The 20,503-nt window shown below is 36.2% G+C and overlaps 1 protein-coding gene across 1 annotated transcript in view; it reads left to right on the top strand.

Moving 5' to 3' along the window:
* Nucleotides 1-18,526, top strand: part of LOC137402566 (attractin-like protein 1) — a 43,759-nt gene extending 25,233 nt beyond the window's left edge. The window contains exons 12-17 of the mRNA XM_068089067.1: nucleotides 6,755-6,909; nucleotides 9,579-9,684; nucleotides 12,118-12,257; nucleotides 12,961-13,152; nucleotides 18,235-18,402; nucleotides 18,512-18,526. Of these exons, the coding sequence (XP_067945168.1) occupies nucleotides 6,755-6,909; nucleotides 9,579-9,684; nucleotides 12,118-12,257; nucleotides 12,961-13,152; nucleotides 18,235-18,402; nucleotides 18,512-18,526 (776 nt within the window). The remainder of the gene's footprint in view (nucleotides 1-6,754; nucleotides 6,910-9,578; nucleotides 9,685-12,117; nucleotides 12,258-12,960; nucleotides 13,153-18,234; nucleotides 18,403-18,511) is intronic.
* The last annotated feature ends 1,977 nt before the right edge of the window (nucleotides 18,527-20,503 follow it).

The following is a 20,503-nucleotide window of genomic DNA, read 5'->3' as shown; positions in this document are numbered from 1 at the left end:
TTCTCTCTATGTATATTCACAGTAGTTATATTTGTACAATTATACAGTCAACATAAACTAGAGTTGTAACAGTAAGTTTTCTCTCTATGTATATCCGCAATAGTTATATTTGTACAATTATACAGTCAACATAAACTAGAGTTGTAACAGTAATTTTTCTCACTCTGTATATCCATAGTAGTTATATCTGTAGTTATTGTCATTTGGGTGTAACCTCACAAATCAGTCAGCCTTTTTCCTGCATCGCTGAAAATTTTTATTAAAGGTCAAGATAAAAAGTTTTGACCCAAAGCCAAGTCTTTAGGTTAACATGATTTGGGAATGTTACCGCTAGATATGCGGTGTACATATACTCATATAGGCTTCAACGTAAAAAAATGTGTTAGTATGTCCGATGGCCTGCTTGCTCTTGATCATTTATGAAAATCTAATTCAAGCTCCTTTGCTTTAGTGGTATAGTTAGACAGAACCGTAGGCTGGCTTCAATGCAGCTAATGTAGGCTAAGCTTAGAACATGTTTTATTGTGAAATCATTAACATGATGGAACAACCTAATATGATTTTGTGGCTATGGAGTAGTTAATAAGATGTTTGTGGGTAATTAAATAACTTTCTATTTTACAGATTAATTTAGACGTATTGCCATTACGAATTTAGTTAAAATTAAGTGAAAGGGAGATGATTTCTAACGAGGGTGAATCAGTTGTCTTGACCACTTGAGCTTTTCATTTCATTATAAACGTTTCAGTCGACTATATCATGCATATATTATAGAGGGTATTTCCTTTAATGGCATGAATTTTTGAATAAATTTGGTAATACTATAAATCTCTATGGAATATGACTAATACAAATATGAATTTTAATTAGCCAATCCCTGCTTTGACTGTTTTATTTAGGTACGAATTCTTATTTTCTCCCTTTGTTGTATTTTTTCACCCTCCCCATTATAATTTGGATATAGATAATGCTTTCAACCCTGCTAACATATCCTAGTTCTCAGCTATGATTGGCTCTATAGTCAGGGTCAAGGCTGTTTTAGAAAAGCTTACATATGGATTGTCTCGAATCACCTCTTTAGTATATTTCTCAAGGTTTGTTCCTTGAGCAACTCAGTGTGGTTTGGAACATCTAAATCTACAAATAAACATCACGGTTACAAAATAAATCAACAGCACTTCAAATCGAGAATAAATTTTTTTTATAGTTGATTCAATCTCATTGATTAATGTTACACATTATTTATGTGTGAAAATTTGGGCTAACTCATTTGTTGTAATTTTAGATTATTTTGTGCTAAGTTGAATGAATAGAATTCATAAATAATATAAGAGTTAGAAATGAAATGAAGCTGGTACAGAATGTTTTACTGATAATCAAGTACAGTCATACCTCATAATGCATTCCGGGATTGAGCTCGTATGTCATTTCTCTCATATCTCAAAAGCAATATTTTCTATATAAAATAACTAAATACAAAATAATCTGTTCCCATTTTCCAAAAAAAAACACCTTAAACAGGATATTACAATGCAAAAACGTGTTTTTAATTGTTCCAATTCACCACCTATGCTCACAAAGTAACAAATATCTATCTAGTGGTTATGATACGCAATAAAATGTAGCATTGTGTACAGTACTGTACAGAGTTTTTACCCTTGAGAAAGACAGTAACGGCGACGTGGGAGAGTCTCGATGGAAACACATTCGGTACGCTACTCTTTTGGGACACTGTAACATACATGTATATAAAATTTGAATTCAACTTAAATGAGCTTAGCTTACTGTACACACACTTGAAAATAAACTTTAATCTTACATTAAACTTAATTCTAAGTTTTTTTCATTTTCATTATTTTCTGGTTTGGCTCAGTTGCCTCACTTTCACTTTTAGCCCCTTTAAACTTGTTTAAATTGGTCCGACGAGAATGACCGAGCGATGCTGTTCTCGTACTTGGTCACCAAACAGCCGTATCGAAAACTGTATCGCATGCTCATATCTAAAATTTATCTGGTATTAAATATGAAGTAACTTGTTAGGCAAACCTGAGCAATCAAGCTGCCAACAACATAATACCCTAGGACACTTATGTATTCGTGGCATTTAACTTTCGCGTTTTCGCGGTGTCATCCTCTCGCGAAAGTTTCATGTGCGAAACTAAACTATCATAACAAACGAGCGAAAAAGCGAAACTAAATAGCTTTGTTCATTGATACTGTATAATTGAATTTTATAACGACATTTATTTTAACGTTTTTAACGACCACTATAGCATCGTTAAAATATAAACCGACAAAATAATTTGACTGTCAAAATTTATTACGTTATTATTTTGCAATTATTTAGGATTATTTTCCCATTAGGAATGATTTATAATGATAGGAATTTGATGTCAATGCACATGCATTAGTTAGCGTTATCGTTTGCTGGGAACGTCAATCAATGCAGTGAGCACCGTGTGTTGAAAGAAAATAAGACACATGCACTGACACTCGCAGTACTACACAAGCAGCATGGCTCTGGAAAGGTTTGGATTCACCACTGACACCTCTTCAATAACTTGTAATTTTTTTAGATTTGTTTTAAGTGATGTGACTGACGAGACGTTTTTAAATTAAAATAGGCAAAACATGACCGCAGTTAATACGCTCAGAAAAACATCTTTTCCTTTTGAGCGTTTTAACAAAGATCAATTTTGCGGATTTTATTTTAAGTTCATTCGGAGGCTTTTACGCTTTCGATGGGACACGGCCAAGCGGGTGATTGATAAAACTGAATCTTTTGCAAACCTTTATAAAAGTCGACAAAAAATATTTTGCCTCTGATGATGATAATAATGATACCTAAGAACTACTAGAGGTTGATGTTTGTCTCTATGGCTTGGAATGAAGTGACATTCTACAGCGATAAAAACCGCGTCCATGGCCGTTGGGCAAATAACTTTTCGAATAAAGGATGTTGAGGTCGAGTTATCTGAAGGAATTTATCATTGCGTTGGAACTGACCAAACAAATCCGTTTGATTTGACCTTGTGTTTGAGATGAAATGTTACATTTTATCTGAGGGCGAGTTTTTCGAGTTGGACTGTACTTACCGTAAAAAATTCCCAAAAAGTTAGGGCGGCTCAGCCGGCCAGCTGCCCCAGTGAAAATTGGCCTGTTGATAGTCCAAGAAACAAATGGCAGCAAGCGATCAAATTGCATTATCGACCTTGCCCACATCATTCTACATGCGGTTCACAATTACAAACTAGTCGCAAATTGAATTTTTTTTATCGATGAATCGAACCTGAGGAATATAATTATGTTTGTTCCACTGCATTTATTTTCACATCACTATATTTTCGCACTCATCAGAGCTGCGAAATTAAGTTGCTTCGAAATTTTACTCTGTGAGCTACTCACGAAACTAAATACTAGCGAAATATAAGTGTCCTAGGGTATATAGTGTATTAATGTACTAGTGTAGTACTTAGTGTAAACTAATGTAATAATATAAAAGGCTATTTTTGTTTTCATGTCATAAAATATAATGTAAAATGACGTGAAACATTGAATATCTTACTTGATTTCACTGTCTAGGAATATTCTGGGGTTAATTACGACAGGTATGATAACGATATAAGAGTTTAAAGCTACCAACTTATAAACATTTGTTCAAAAGTTAGCGTATAGAGTTAGAGTGTGGAGTTAAGGGGTGGTCACACGAGAGCCGAAACGAACAAAACAACACAAAACGACGTAGCTGTCAGTTGTAAATTGTTCTGCTGAAGACATTTCTGGTCGAATTAAACCATTTCGGTACTGCTCGAAATTTCGTGGCCGAACTTTTGCTCTTATTTGCTGGTTGAAATTCTAGCGAGCATGCGTCACATTTCTCCTTACGTGTGTGTGTGTGAGCAAAATTAAAAAAGAAATGGGACGATCTTTTTATTTTGTTAAATAAACAACATGAAGCAATTTACGACAAGGCTCACCTGGACTTGTGATTGTGTTACATAAATGTAAGATGTTGCACTTAAAGAATAGAGAAAGCATAATATTATCATGCTTTATTATTTATGTTGAGGTGTTGACTGATGTTCTAAAAAAGAATCAAGGAGATTGACCAACCTGAAGCTGAGATATAGCCAGCCAAACACAGGTCTACCAAAAAACATAAGTGTTTTGGTAATCATCAATATATGACGTATGAAATCGACTTGTGTGCCATTGGTCAATTAAGTCAACTAATGTGCTTTCCTATAACATTCACAGCGTTTTAATTGGTTTAATCCCTAGAAGTATAGAACAATCAAATTGGGCCTAACAATCATTGCTCTTAGAATTACGAACCAGATTGTGCGAACGTGTAACGTGTAACGAACGTATAGATTAGTTTTAGCATAAAATAATTACACGCATCTATTATTTCGCAACATTTCGCTATCTTTAGTTAGTTAGGTCGCTATCTTGCTAGTTCAGCTCAGTTTTGTTGTTCTCCCACTTAGCTTCCTTATTCAGACTCATCTTTAGCGCTGTTCGGATTTTTTTAACTATAGCTAATAAATGGAATCAATTAAATCAATCATCAATCTCGGTTATCATTTGGAATTTTCTACAAATTATATTAGTTACATCATTTATTCTAGAGGCAATTATATTATTATTTTGTATAATATGCATTATGATTATTATATTAATCATAAAAAATAATCATAAATAAGATAATAGATAAATAGAAAAATCAAATCAAAAGTTATCGTTTTCTTTTCTTACAACAAGACCAGCACGGTCAAGTTATTCTTTTTAAAATTATGGCTTTAGTGAACTTACAATCTGTTAATAGTGGCGATAATCATGAAAATCAACTGCATGCTGCAGTAGGTACACAGTAGAAAAATGATGAATGAACAAAAATTCACATTCCCATTTCTTATTCTAAACAAACTGCAAATCGCGGATGTCGCATATAGACTAGACACACGTCGTTCGTTGAACAGAGGATCTTCGGAGCAAATCCGTGGAGATCGAGTTAAAACTTGAAGCACAATAGTCAAAATCTGCTCTGCTGTTTTGAAAAATCATGGCGAGGGGTTGTGGGCAAATGCCTTTACTACACAATGTTTGCTTAATTTTCCTGAGAAACCAGAGCTAGCCTGTAAATTCTTTACTATCACGAGAAGCGTTTCACATCTCGTAGCCTAAAACAATCATTATACGTAACGGCGGTAAGGGTGCGCAACTCCGGCACATTACCAATAAGTCGATTTCATACGTCACAGTTCTCGGGATTTTCGAAGGGTTTTCCTCTGATTCGTTATTAGGTAGACCTGTGTTTGGCTGGCTATATCTGAGCTTCTAGTGGGTCAATCTCCTTGATTCTTTTTTTAGAACATCAGTAAACACCTCAAGATAACTAATAAAGCATAATAATATTATGCTTTTTCTATTCTTTAGGTTTTGCATAAATGTAAGAGAATGGTTGTGGTTTTCTTTCGGGTAGAATAGAAGTAATGTGTCATACTCATCCTGATGAAGAATCGTTGACTGATTTATTTATGTAAAACCACAGTACTATGATAAAGACTGTTTTTGTTTGTTATGTACTCAGCATAGAAAAACATTCATATGTTAACAAAAAATATAATTTTGTTGATATGAAGGGTTAACAAAATCTTTGTATCGAGTGATTTATTTTGAGCAGCTGAACGATCTTCTGATAAATCTGCTGGGTAATTATAATTAATAATTGTTTCTTAAGGACTTTTGTTTACAATAGAAATATTTAGCTCAAATACATAAAAACTACCAATGAAACAGTGTCCTGTCTCCATACTTATGGTATCTAGGAAGCGAAGTGACTTCAGATGCCGCGTGACATATGGCTTAGCCGAACCGAAGTAAAACAACCTCAAAACCAAACCTAAGTCAGTTCGGCCATCGTGTGACCACGGCTTTAGAGTATAGAGTTAGGGTATAGAGTGTAGAGTTAGGGTATAGAGTGTAGAGTATAGAGTTAGGGTATATAATAGTGTAGGGTTAGAGTATAGAGTGTGGAGTTAGGGTATAAAGTGTAGAGTGAAGGTATAGAGTGTAGAGTTAGGGTATAGAGTGTAGAGTTAGGGTGTAGAGTTAGGGTGTAGAGTTAGGGTGTAGAGTTAGGGTATAGAGTGTAGAGTAGGGAGTATAGAGTGTGGAGTGTAGAGTTAGAGTGTGGAGTACAGAGTGTGGAGTATAGAGTGTGGAGTATAGAGTGTAGAGTATAAAGTTAGAGTGTAGAGTTCCATTACAATGGAACAGTCTCTTAATAAAGTTAAAATTTAAATACTTAATACTTTAAAAGAGGTGTCAAAAGCCACTTATTAAACCTAATTAACCAATACCAGCCTACTTTTTTAACTTTAATGAGGGGGTGAGTGTTGCCTTCATCATTGCCAATTTCTGTGGGCCCAGTGCCTCAACTAGCTGCAGTTCTACAGCTCGTGTGAACCTCATCATACCTTAGGCAAGAATTAGGCTTTTATTTGTTTTTAATCAATATGTTAGCTATATTGATTTTTCGCTTAGTGCTATATATTTAACTTAATGATGGAATAAAACACATCCACAGCTGAGTAAAATCGCTGTTTTAGAGCAATAATTTCTATCCGAGTACACGTACACCCCTTCATCTCCTTCGCTTGAACGCTGTGACATACTGATATACTTTAGACTCAAGTGTTCAATACTTGCTGTGAGCCACTTGCTGACTCTCTGATTATTATTGTGACAGACACAAGTAATCAGAACATACTGAGGGCTCTCGGACAGCACGGACACAGCATGTTGGTAGGGGAGAGCGAAGGTCGAAGCAGGATCTATGTCTATGGAGGGGTTCAAGGCTCTCTTACTACCGATACTATCGCCATAGATACCTCCGCCTTTCAGGTATTTGATTTTTCTAGCTATATTTTTGCTATTTTAGCGTATTTAGGTAATCATTTAATAAATATCACAAACAACTGTTCATTACTATATCTGTTATTAAGAATTGTGTACACTTACAGCTTGATTAACGTTGCAAGGGCAGATAACTTTAGTTGATGCTTGCCTGAACCATTAACTCTAGCAGTTGCTTGATTTGGACTTTGTTGAACAGATATGAAATTACCTATTCGTGTTTAGATGACATTTTTGTTTTAATTTTGGCTGGCAAAACAGATGAATGCCTACAGATTGTTGCTACGTCAGGAATAATCTATACAATTATAAAATTTCGGTGATCTTTTTGTAATCTTGCCTGAAACTGTCACGGTGAAGAAATAATATGGGCAGTAATTATAGTGCTTTATAAAATATTACTCTGTATGGCATTCGAACTCAGAACCCGTAGCATTCAGCTCAGCAGAATGACACTCAAGTACTTGCGCTAATCGACTACCTTCAGTTTTACAGAATAACTTTTACTATAATAAGAGTGTTGTTCAATGACATCAATTCTGACGTGAGGGAAGTGTTATAAGATCAGACTGCTAGAGTTCCGCAGACTATCTATGGCTTAGGTAATAGCTCACTCCAAGCAACACCAAGTTCAATTGGTGCCTGGCCTGGTGTTGCTTGGAGAACTTTTATTTTCGGTATAAATGAGCCACAATCTATCTGATCAAAAACTCAAGGATGGATTGTCGCATGCATTAACTCTTTCGCTACCGCATTAAATTTTGATCGAATTATTTAAACAGATTTTCGAAAAATCGATATACTGCTAGTATTTAAGCAATCTCCCAAGAATCAAAACGTATCGTTTTACTGTAAAATGCATCTTATTCAGAACAAAAAATTTTACAAGAAAATTATAAATTTGTTTAGTGAATCCCACTCTCGCAAAATTTCTGACGCTTTTTTGCGTTGATTGAACGCGGTGTGTTTCTTATTGCCATGACGATACTGATCTGGTTTTCCCGTTTTGTAAAATAATTAGAAATGAAATTGCTGAGCCAAAATATTTTCTATTGGTTGCAGTGATTCGTAACAAAGATGTTTCATTAGAGACCAAAATTTGATTGGTCCAACTAATGTGTGAGCTTCGTAGTAAAAAGAAAAGTGAAACCCTATTGACAAGTCGATACATCGGCTTACGGTCTGTACTTATATTACCGCGACGGTAGCGAAAGAGTCCAGGACAATCAACCTCATGTATTGTTGTTGTGAAAGCGATGGAGCTATTTGCATTGAAAAGGCTGCGAGCTATCAGATTAAACGTGAAAGAAATCTCAACAAAGCCTGGCTTACTCTTAATATTTTATACTTCTAGAGAGTTATCTCCTCTTTAATTAGTAACTAATCTACCAAGCCTTTAATCAGTGAAGAACTAAATTTCAATTATGATATTAGACAAAGATTTTGTACGTATAAATAGCAATGAGGTTGTAGTTCAGCAGCTGCTCAACTTTCGCATCCGTATCTATCCTTTACAAATGTATTTGCCGTTACACAAAGTATTTATTGATATTATCTGCTTTATGATTATTAAATGCTTGGAGTTATTAAACTACCTGGAAGCATCATGCGTGCACTCTCATTTATGCGCAGGTCGCATAAATGACAGAATTATTTGTATCTTATACCTATCATACCTATCGTACCGTAAGCCTGTTCTTCCTTTCTAACGCGAGAGAGTGTCATCATTATAAGTAGTAGTTTTTTTTTAGAAACAGTAACCCAGTGCTTTTCATTGGAGTTATAAGCAGCAAATAATATGCAGGCATCAAAAAAGCTGCTTCGTAAATTCAAAAAAAAGGCAGGGTGCTACATTTTTGGAACCCGTCATGAGCCGGTTATGATTTGCTCATTCTGGAATCAGCCTTTCAATTGGTTTGATCATAGTACATGCTAACAATTGTTTTTTTACGAGTCAGGCTTTTATATTATAACAGTTTATTGTTAATGGCGGGCTGAAGGGTGGTCTAAGGGGAGGGGGATGAGGTTGGATATTTGTACCTGCTATTGGGTAACCATGAAAACTGATACAACCAGCACCATGGGACGGATTGTTGGTGAATAAACTGGCATCACCAGCTTCTAAGCTGGAGGGGAATCTGAGCATCTCATTGAAACGAAGTAGAATACGCAACAAGGACTCTGCCTAGACTTTCCGGAACGTGTGCTGTGGCCACACTCCGAGATAGGGATAGATAAACTTATCCTTTGGCTAGCAGCGACAGCAGACCAAAGACGACAGTATGTCTGAACCTGTTCCTGCTCGCTAGATTATATTTTTGTACTGCTGAGAGAGGGACTCTGGTAATGCAACAGCTAGTGTTGCTTAATACCTTTTATATGCAGTTTTATGGAAATGGCTCAAATGTCAGTAAGAAAGCTTAGACCGAAAGATACCGGTAGTAATTGTTAAAATGGCTGACGCAAAAAACCGGAGTGACGCTACTAACTGGCTCTATCTGTTGGTATACAAATATATTTTTGTTTTAAACTTTCTGTATAACTAAGGTAGGCATTACATCTGATGCTGTGTACATAATATCATGTTGAATGTGTTAAGGATCATGAGAGATGAACAGGTTTCTGTTTCCCAACCAACTGTGCTATTTATCTTGCAGATAAAGCAAAGTTACTGTGATCCATGTTTTCCACAGAGCACCTGTTCAGGTTGCGCCCTGACAGCGGGCTGTCATTGGTGTGCAGCTGAGAGACAATGTCAAGCGGGTGAAGTACCTTTCAATTACGTCTCAGTCTCACTCTATGCTTTTTATAGTTACTAGTACTCTGGCAGTACTGTGTGTCTTGAGAGATAGTTACTAGTACTCTGGCAGTACTGCGTGTCTTGAGAGATTGTCAGATGTAATAAGTATGTGTACAGTTATTTTTACTTCCTAGTGAGTTGAGTGGAGTAGGCATTAAAGTGTTGGTGCCCATGCTGATAGTTGGAGGTTCAAAACCTGTACAATGTAATCGTTTTTCTAAACCTCCAGCCAAGGCATTGAACAAGGGAACACGACTTCTGTTGCAGCTAGTAAATACTAGATGCATGCCCAGCGTTGATCGGGTAATAAAAATATTTTTTGTACAGAAAATATATTTTAATTTAACATACGACAACAGTTGCCATTCTAACTTTAAAATTTCATATCATGGGAAATGTATATTTGTGCAGTTCAAATAAATTAAGAGAAAAAATAAAACAATTGTAAAGGTTTTCAAACTTTTTCAAACAACTGTAGTTTTTAAATTTCACATCATGTAAAAAGTGTTTTGTTGAAATAAATTAAGAAAAAAAATAAAGCTGTAAAGGTATTTAAATGTAAATCTGAAATAATTAGCAAGTAATGCCTAAATAAAGTCCGTTTTGTTATGATTACAATAAAAAATTATTTGATATAAATTTATATGATTCTATTTCGTTTTAGTGTTGTAGCGAAAATACTGTTGAGGGGTATAGAAACCCATAGTAATTATTTAATGCAAACACCCCCTGGTAAAAATCATCAACATTCTATATACATATTGTACATATTAAAAATTAGTAACAGAACAATATGTTAACCTTAGTAACTATAGTTACCTGCATTAAATTTAGTGTATTCAGTAGTTATGATCTGCGAGTGTACACTGTGCAGTACGTACTGTAGGGAGTACTTGCTTTTGAGATAGCATAAACATTGAATTTAACTCAAATAAATTTCATCTTACTAAACACATACTTGAAGCTAAGTTTTAGTTTGTATTTTACTAAACTTCAAATTTGTCATAGGCTTAAATTTTACCACTTATCGGTTTTCTAATTCCTTTTGACTATAAATTATAACGATTAGCACTGAAGTGAGATAGCGAGCAACATATACTTTTTTCAGGCGTTGTGGAAGGGATTTCGGCAAATAGCATATCAACATTTTTGCAATTTCTTCTTAACCAGTACACCAGCCGCCAAATTCTGATTTCTTCAGAACGCTTTGTTGATACTGTATGGCGGAAAAAGTCGAAAAAAAATTTGTTCGCCTGTGGCGATGACGGAAAAAACATCATGTTCCATATAGTTAGGTGAAAAAAACCTTATGACAGAGTATCGTTACCCTGTGCACTGTATTAATTAATAATTGAGCGTCTGCAATCGCGAAAAGGGTAAAGATATATATAGTATATGTTGAGAGCGACTAGGAATGGTAAGAATGGTTTAGCCATCTGGTTAAGTGTGTGTGTGATGACCAACTTGCAGTTGCAATCTTTGTGAGTTCAAATCCAGCACGCAGCGCATTTTGGGTCCCTAAAACTTTATCGCTATAACTGGACAGACTGACAAACATTGAGATTCATATATAACTAGCTGTACCACCCGGCGTTGCTCGGGTAATAAAAAAGTCTTTGGACAGAAAATTGATTTGTATTTAATATATAACAACATTTCCCATTCTTACTTTGAAACTACATATCGTGAGAGAAGTGTTGTGTGTAGTTGAAATAAATTAAGAGAAAAATATAAACAACTGTAAAGGTTATAAAACTTTGTCAAACAACTGTACCTTTCAAGCTATTAGCCTGGCATATTGCCAATGGAAAATTCCACTAAGCTAGTTAATAAGGCTAGGCTTCTAAGCGGTGTGGATTAGTTGTTTAGAGCTTCTGACCTTTGAACTACGGTTCAGAGCTCAATTCTTGCAAAAGGCTGCTGGTGGTGACAGGACATTTACCTGGTCTTGAATTGCTATCTCGTCCAAGTAGCGTAGAATAATTTGCATTCTGACAAGGAATTCTGACAAGCCCAACTGGAGTTTGATGATAAAATGTAATAATAACAAGGTAAAAGGAAAAAAGCTAGTGAACACTAAAGTATAAACACAAGCAGTATGTAATTACTCCAAATTAGTCTCCAGTTTAGGGCCAATTCCCACTGCCACTCTGAATCTGAACTAAATCCCTTTAGGTGAACAAATAGATGTGCCCAAAGTTATTATTTCATTTTTATTATCATGGCTCACAGTCTTTTATCATATGTGCTGCTTGGGCATCTGCTTAGAATTCCATGTCTCCTCGCTTAATGAGAAGACAACTCATCACAATTTCCCATTCTACTTTTAGCATGGCTTTTTGCAAGAATTTTGCTAACTATCATATTTCTATGCTAACCCATTTTACTTATTGTAGTTGGTAGCAGGTGTTCCCTTATTTACTGGGGAGACAATTTTCCGCTGACCAATCTCACTTCCTGTCGTACTAATGATAACCCTGCAGGCTGGTTTTATGAAGTTTATAAGTATCCAGTGAACCTCAGTCAGCCAGATGAGGTATGTAAATATTTAGACACAGGGAGAATTACGTGTGAACTGATATTACTTGGATATAGACTGATACGGGCGGTGACCTAATAGTTATAATGGTCTTGTTTTAAGCAAGAAATATATGTGCGGATGTACTTGAAAATGTTCATTTCAACGATCTGTTTAACGGGTCTATAAGGGTTATAAGCCTTAAATGTGTGGCTGATGCAATTGGAGACTAAGAAACGTAAAGGAATGTTCAAAATATAAAGGAATTCCGGCAAGTGGCAGTCCAAGTGGCAGGGACAGGCAGTTTCCAACCCAACGCTATAACGGCAACTATATGGCAATATAAACGCAACTATTGTATAAACGTGGCTATTATTGTTGAGTTATAGTACTGTTGCTTGTTCATCGTAATAGCGATTATGAGGAATCATCGTAATAGCGATTATGAGGAATCATCGTAATAGCGATTATGAGGAATCATCGTAATAGCGAATATGAGGAATCATCGTAATAGCGATTATGAGGAATCATCGTAATAGCGATTATGAGGAATCATCGTAATAGCAATTATGAGGAGTCCAGACTATTACTTTAGTTTGCGCTTATTAAAAGCCATGCGAAATAACTTTTGTAGTCCTAGTTCTACGTTGAAATAGAAAATTCCTGTAGTAAACTTGGGGTTTTTAATTTCTGTGTTACATTCATATGACTGGTTAAACAGGTTCATCTGTCGTCAAGCACCATGATAAGATGGGGCCTTTCTGAATGGGACTTCGTGTGTGATGACTGCAGCAGCCAGCTTATAGCCCGTGGATATTTGTTTGAGAATCCTGAGGAAAGCACCAGTTCAGTGGAGCTGAAGGCGAGAAGAAATTCAGCTCGTGCCTACTTTGTCTCTGCTGATGGCATGCAGGTCGGTATTCTCTTATACGTATCTCTCCATGTATTTACACGTGTGCACAAAGTATTGATGAAAATATTTATCATATTAGCTGTTACCTCTGTATCTACATGTTCCTCAAATAGCCCGACTTGGACTCCCGACAAGCCATAAGGCTCCTGGCTCAAGAACTGTCTAAATCATTAATTACAAGGATATCAGTCAAATACAGAAAGTTAACACTCTGTCGATTAGTGAGGAGCGTATAACTTTGCTTCGATGTCATTTCCAGCTTTTCAATGTGTCTATGGTGCTGCATTGGAATTTAATGTCTACTGTATAGTCAATTTGTGGCGCTCCAAGAAATAGAAACAAAATTATTATGCAATCTTTATAAAAATAACAAGTATGTTGGAAGGCTGTCAATTATATCCAAACGAGATTATAGCACTCTAATGTACCTGCTGACCTACTTAATTTGTTGTGATCACTTAAAATTTCAAGCCAGCAATGGGCTAATATCAACCAGTTGAGTAAGTAGGCTGCCCCTTTGATTCCTCTTTTTCATTCAGGGAAGTTAACATTCATTTCCTGTTAGAAAGGATAGCTGCACTCCAATATTCTGGACTGGGTTTGTCAACGGATCCATACAAAACAAATCCGTTAATTAGTTTTCTGGGCGCAAAGACCACCTGCAATTTTGACACTGTGCTTCTCCTTACTAGGGTAACAAAACTTTGTTGTTCTAGGTTTGACGATTGCAGTGAAGCATTAAAAACTTCTTAAATGTAATTCAAGTCAGAAAAACTGTGTCCATTTAAACGTCCAGCTATCAGTTTTTATAGATAAATCAGTTTTTATAGGTAAATCAGTTTTTATAGGTCACAAATTTACATGTTTAGCAGTGATTCTAGAAAATACGGAATTAGCTCACTATATGTTCTTTTTGCTCTGATAGGCAACATTGTCCTTGTTCTTCGAATATCCATTTACCAATTGGGTGAACTCGCCACAAATCGCAAAGTAGTATACTATTCATATTAAATTAGTATTGTCTGCTCTTTTACGTTTGTTTGTCGACAAAGAGGAGACAACTCCTTCTAATGCAGGAGTCATATTTTGTAGTGGACTTAATACCAATATAATAAGAATTGTTTGATTTAACTGACCCTGTTGCAGGTCAATCTGATAATTTGTTCTGACATCAACGATCATTGTTAGACTTTAAGGTGTTTCATATGATGATTACTGTTGTGTCTAGTATGGACTATGAACTGCATGAATTGTGTATGATCTGTTGTGTCTAGTATGGACTATGAACTGCATGAATTGTGTATGATCGCTCATGGAATTGTAAATGTGTTTATGTACTTCTGTTTGACCATAAATCTGCAAAGTAAAATGTGCCCATAAAGTGCACTTATATAATATTTATGATAAAAGTCAGTATAACATTAACACAAACTAAAGGTAAAATTATGAATTATAAGTAACAGGGTGAGTAAAATTTATATCTCTGGTTATCTTTGGTCCATACAGGCAAACAAAGGTGTAGATATAGTTCTTGTAATATAACATTAGAAATAAAGTGCTCCTTCATTGATGTCCAACTTCACACTATAGGTAACACTATTGTAATACTATTATTGTACTAGGATACGCTTGATATTAAGCTTTTGTACTAGACAAGGGTGGAGTATTCTATTACGAATGATTATACACGTACAATCAAACAATGCATGCACCATTGACAACCTCCATTATATGTAGTTTAAAGCTGTTTGACTGGTAGAGATAAAATACTCGTTAGATGCTTTTGAAATTCCTCATCGGGTTGAAAAGTATTCTATTGTGGTATAATGAATATGATAAGCAGTATGATATGATCTAAGATAAGCATTGATTTAAATTCTTTCATGTATTTGGGAACTTCAGGTTGTCTTTCATATGCCACTATCGGTGATATGAATTCACCAAAGTGCTCACTCTGTCTGGCACCCTTAAATGATTCCAATAAAACATTTTGCATGCGTGTAATGCATTTATCGAACAAGCATTTGACTGTCCTGGCCTTAAAACATTAAAGCATTTATAAAGATCACTTATCCGGTGTGAACGAACGCGACCCGACACGGTTATCATGTCGTATATCCGACTTGAGGCAAACACTGCTGTAACTCTCCTAGACTTTTGAGGAGATCCACAAGCACCCATAGTGTTCCCATAGCCACTTATTGGTCAGCAGTGGCAATATCTGGAAATCTGGTAAAGTTACTTGTACTATTGGATGCAGACTGTATTAGGGACCAGTCTGGTAAGTTGCTTGTACTATTGGATGCAGACTGTATTAGGCACCAGTCTGGTAAGTTGCTTGTACTATTGGATGCAGACTGTATTAGGCACCAGTCTGGTAAGTTACTTGTACTATTGGATACAGACTGTATTAGGCACCAGTCTGATAAGTTGCTTGTACTATTGGATGCAGACTGTATTAGGCACCAGTCTGGTAAGTTACTTGTACTATTGGATGCAGACTGTATTAGGCACCAGTCTGGTAAGTTACTTGTGCTATTGGATGCAGACTGTATTAGGCACCAGTCTGGTAAGTTACTTGTACTATTGGATGCAGACTGTATTAGGCACCAGTCTGGTAAGTTGCTTGTACTATTGGATGCAGACTGTATTAGGCACCAGTCTGGTCAAACTCTAGTGTTTTAACTGCTAAAGATAAATGTACAAAAGATTTTAGCAGATTTTATTAGAAAATATCCGTATTTTTTATTATTTGACATTTTTTGATGTTTGAAGGGATCTGACTACCATGATGTTTGAAGTGATCTGACTACCATGATGTTTGAAGTGATCTGACTACCATGATGTTTGAAGGGATCTGACTACCATGATGTTTGAAGGGATCTGACTACCTGATGTTTGAAGGGATCTGACTACCATGATGTTTGAACTGATCTGACTACCATGATGTTTGAAGGGATCTGACTACCATGATGTTTGAAGGGATCTGACTACCTGATGTTTGAAGGGATCTGACTACCATGATGTTTGAAGTGATCTGACTACCAGGATGTTTGAAGTGATCTGACTACCATGATGTTTGAAGGGATCTGACTACCTGATGTTTGAAGGGATCTGACTACCATGGTGTTTGAAGGGATCTGACTACCATGATGTTTGAAGGGATCTGACTACCTGATGTTTGAAGTGATCTGACTACCTGATGTTTGAAGCTGATCTGACTACCATGGTGTTTGAAGGGATCTGACTACCATGATGTTAGAAGGGATCTGACTACCTGATGTTTGAAGTGATCTGACTACCTGATGTTTGAAGGGATCTGACTACCTGATGTTTGAAGTGATCTGACTACCATGATGTTTGAAGGGATCTGACTACCTGATGTTTGAAGGGATCTGACTACCATGGTGTTTGAAGGGATCTGACTACCATGATGTTTGAAGGGATCTGACTACCTGATGTTTGAAGTGATCTGACTACCTGATGTTTGAAGGGATCTGACTACCATGATGTTTGAAGGGATCTGACTACCTGATGTTTGAAGTGATCTGACTACCTGATGTTTGAAGTAATCTGACTACCATGATATTTGAAGGGATCTGACTACCTGATGTTTGAAGTGATCTGACTACCTGATGTTTGAAGGGATCTGACTACCTGATGTTTGAAGTGATCTGACTACCTGATGTTTGAAGGGATCTGACTACCTGATGTTTGAAGTGATCTGACTACCTGATGTTTGAAGGGATCTGACTACCTGATGTTTGAAGGGATCTGACTACTATGATGTTTGAAGTGATCTGACTACCATGATGTTTGAAGTGATCTGACTACCATGATGTTTGAAGTGATCTGACTACCTGATGTTTGAAGTGATCTGACTACCATGATGTTTGAAGGGATCTGACTACCTGATGTTTGAAGTGATCTGACTACCTGATGTTTGAAGGGATCTGACTACCTGATGTTTGGAGTGATCTGACTACCTGATGGTCGAAGGGATCTGACTACCTGATGTTTGAAGTGGTCTGACTACCTGATGTTTGAAGTGATCTGACTACCTGATGTTTGAAGTGATCTGACTACCTGATGTTTGAAGGGATCTGACTACCTGATGTTTGAAGTGATCTGACTACCTGATGTTTGAAGTAATCTGACTACCTGATGTTTGAAGTGATCTGACTACCTGATGTTTGAAGTGATCTGACTACCTGATGTTTGAAGTGATCTGACTACCTGATGTTTGAAGGGATCTGACTACCTGATGTTTGAAGTGATCTGACTACCTGATGTTTGAAGTAATCTGACTACCTGATGTTTGAAGTGATCTGACTACCTGATGTTTCAATATATGACAAAACTTTATCATGGTTAAAATGCTCAGAAGGAAAATACGTGCCAAAATGACATCACTAGACATCCTATTGCCTGGCAGTCTACACTTGATTGCCAACGCTCACAAATTTAAAGTGACTTTGAAACAACATTTGCTTGGATTACTGGGATAGCTTAGGCCTATTGACTTTTAGCCGCTTTGTCTGCTGACTTGGGTTCGGCGCCATGATTAGCTCTGCTATTGCTCATATGGACCCTCATCTTCTACAAATTTCTTATATTTTATATGCTGTATATTAAAATGATGAAAATACATACATACTAATTGTGTGGCTGTCTGTCGCTCTAGTTATTGATATCAGATATTTCATTCAAGTTGCAACGTTATACGTCTCCATTCTGTCCGTCTCTATGCTGAAGTGCAAATGAAAGACATCTTAGTCTAACTTCGCTTGAATCTGAGCGTTCCAAAAAAGGATCTCATTCAAACTATTATATCTCTTGACTAGGTCTACTAAGGCAGACATTACATGAAAATGAAGCTTGATGTCTTAGCTTTATATTGATATTATTTTCATTTGTATCACTTCCTTGGTGTAAGTTCACCTCCTACAATCATTTTATCCTCCTGATGCGACAAATATTTTTCGTCACCTTTTTGTTGCATTGGCTAATTTTTGACCCAGTCGCAACATTTCGTTTCGAGTGGTAGCACTAAGTTCCTGTATGTAATTGATATGTTTTCAGAGGCTTCTTGGTGAGCTGCCTCCATCGCTGCCCTTGGAAATGGTTTCGGCGTCACTATCAAATGATATGTTTGGGGATGCGTCCGGACACATTTTATATGATGCCCTTCAGGTTGGCATTGATGGCCCAAGTCCAACAGCTACGATAGGCCTTGCGGATCAATTCCATGTAAGTATTTATCCTGTTGGTCAATTCTATGTAAGCATGCATCCTATTGGTCGATTATATGTCAGTAAGCATCCTACTGGTCAATTCTATGTAAGCATGCATCCTGTAGGTCAATTCTACGTAACTGTGTCCTATTGGTCTATCCTATGTAAACATGAATCCTATTAATCAATTTTATGTAAGCATGCACACCGTTGGTCAATTCCATGTATGTATGCATCCTATTGGTCTCTTAATTGTTAGTATGCCTCCTCCTATTGGTCAATTATATGTAATTACGACTCCTATTGGTCTATTCTATGTTAGCTTAAATCTTATTGATCAATTCTATCTTAGCATGCATCTTGTTGATCAATTCCATGGAAGTATGAATCCTATTGTTCTACTCTATCTAAGTATGCATCCTATTGGTCTACTCTATTTAAGTATGCATCCTATTGGTCTACTCTATCTAAGTATACATCCTATTGATCGATTCTATGTAGTTATGCGTCCTATTGGACTATTCTATGTAAACAGGAATCTTATCGATCAATTCTGTCTAAACACATAACCTGTGGGACAATTCTATGTAGGTATGCCTCCTTTTGATCATTCCTATGTAAGTATGCATCATATTGGTCGATTCTATGTAACTATACAGTCAGTAGTGCTAGTTCTACGTAAGCTGACATTCTGTTTGTCCACTCAGTTAAAATATATATTCTCTTGGTGCACTACAAAGCAGGTGTAGTGTGGTTCTAGCCGATCATATATTTCAGAAGAATACGAGCCAACTATCAATAGTTCAAGGTAGAAATACTCAAATATAAAACTCGGTTCAGGACTTTCTGATTAACATTAAGTCATTAAAAGTGCGGTTAACCAATCATAATTAATTTCTAAGTAAAAATTCCTATTTGGAAAAGTACCTCGCAGTGCTTCTTATGAGTGTTTTAATTACTTTCTGTCTCGTCAATTCGCCCAAAGTTTTCCTTCATTGTGTCCAACATACACTACATTTTATTTGTCAGCTCTATGGAAGTTCATGGTTTATAAGCTAATTTTGTGCATCTTATATTTTGCTGGTCATTTTATGTCTATCTTTTATCGATCAGATTGTATAAGACTATTCTATAAGGGATTTCATTCAAGTTTTATCTTCTACCAGCTGGATGCCCGGCATTGCACGGGTCATAAAAAGGTTTTTCTACAGAAAATTTACTTTTGGTCAAAATATTCAACATCAACATTTACCATTCTAATTTTTAAATCCAGGGGTTTGTTTATTTTTGTGTACTGTGGTATTTATGTTTACTGTGTTTATTTCTGTGTAATTCATACCGTACCAGCTGCAGTGTCTACTACAGATGTATACCGATTGCAATAGTCTTGTTGGCCATATGAGTTGAAGCATTTTTCTTCACTTATAGACATGCATTTTTTTCACTTATGGGCATGCATTGTTCTTCTGGTAAGGCTTCACAGATTTTTCTTCTGGTATGGCTTTACACATAAAGCTATCTGTAGTGTTTAACGTGAAGCCAGGAAAGATTGGCATGTATTCCAAGTATGTGCCAAATTTATTCCATGGTGTAGCCAGTTGGACAGTGTAGTGTATTGGATAAATTGATCTCCGCAGTACCTACTGAAGGTTATGAGTTCAAATCCTGTTCAAAGCAGATTGTTCACTATTAAACTTTTATCACTCTAGCTGGACAGATAGACATACAGATGAATAGACGGACAAACATTGAGATTTATGTATATAGATTGTCCAGTTTATATAAGCCGATCGTTGATTGGCCAGTTTATATAAGCCGATTGTTGATTGGCCAGTTTATATAAGCCGATCGTTGATTGGCTAGTTTATCTAAACTTATTATTCATCGGTCATTTATATGTCTATCTTATAATAGCCATTTCATTTTAGCTACTGTTAACATTTGTAATTGAGTTACTAGCATCAAGCAAACTCTGCAATATTCAAACACAGCCAGTGATTTTATGCGCTGTCTCTAAAAGTTATATTACCTGATATGCAAAAGTTGCATGAGGCCTGTTTTAGTAACGCTTTAGAGTGGTTGCATGTTTTTAATAGTTGAGTTCTCATGATATATAT

This window comes from Watersipora subatra, chromosome 8 (assembly GCF_963576615.1).
Source record: "Watersipora subatra chromosome 8, tzWatSuba1.1, whole genome shotgun sequence".
NCBI lineage: Eukaryota > Metazoa > Bryozoa > Gymnolaemata > Cheilostomatida > Watersiporidae > Watersipora > Watersipora subatra.
This window is presented reverse-complemented; position numbering and strand designations above follow the sequence as displayed.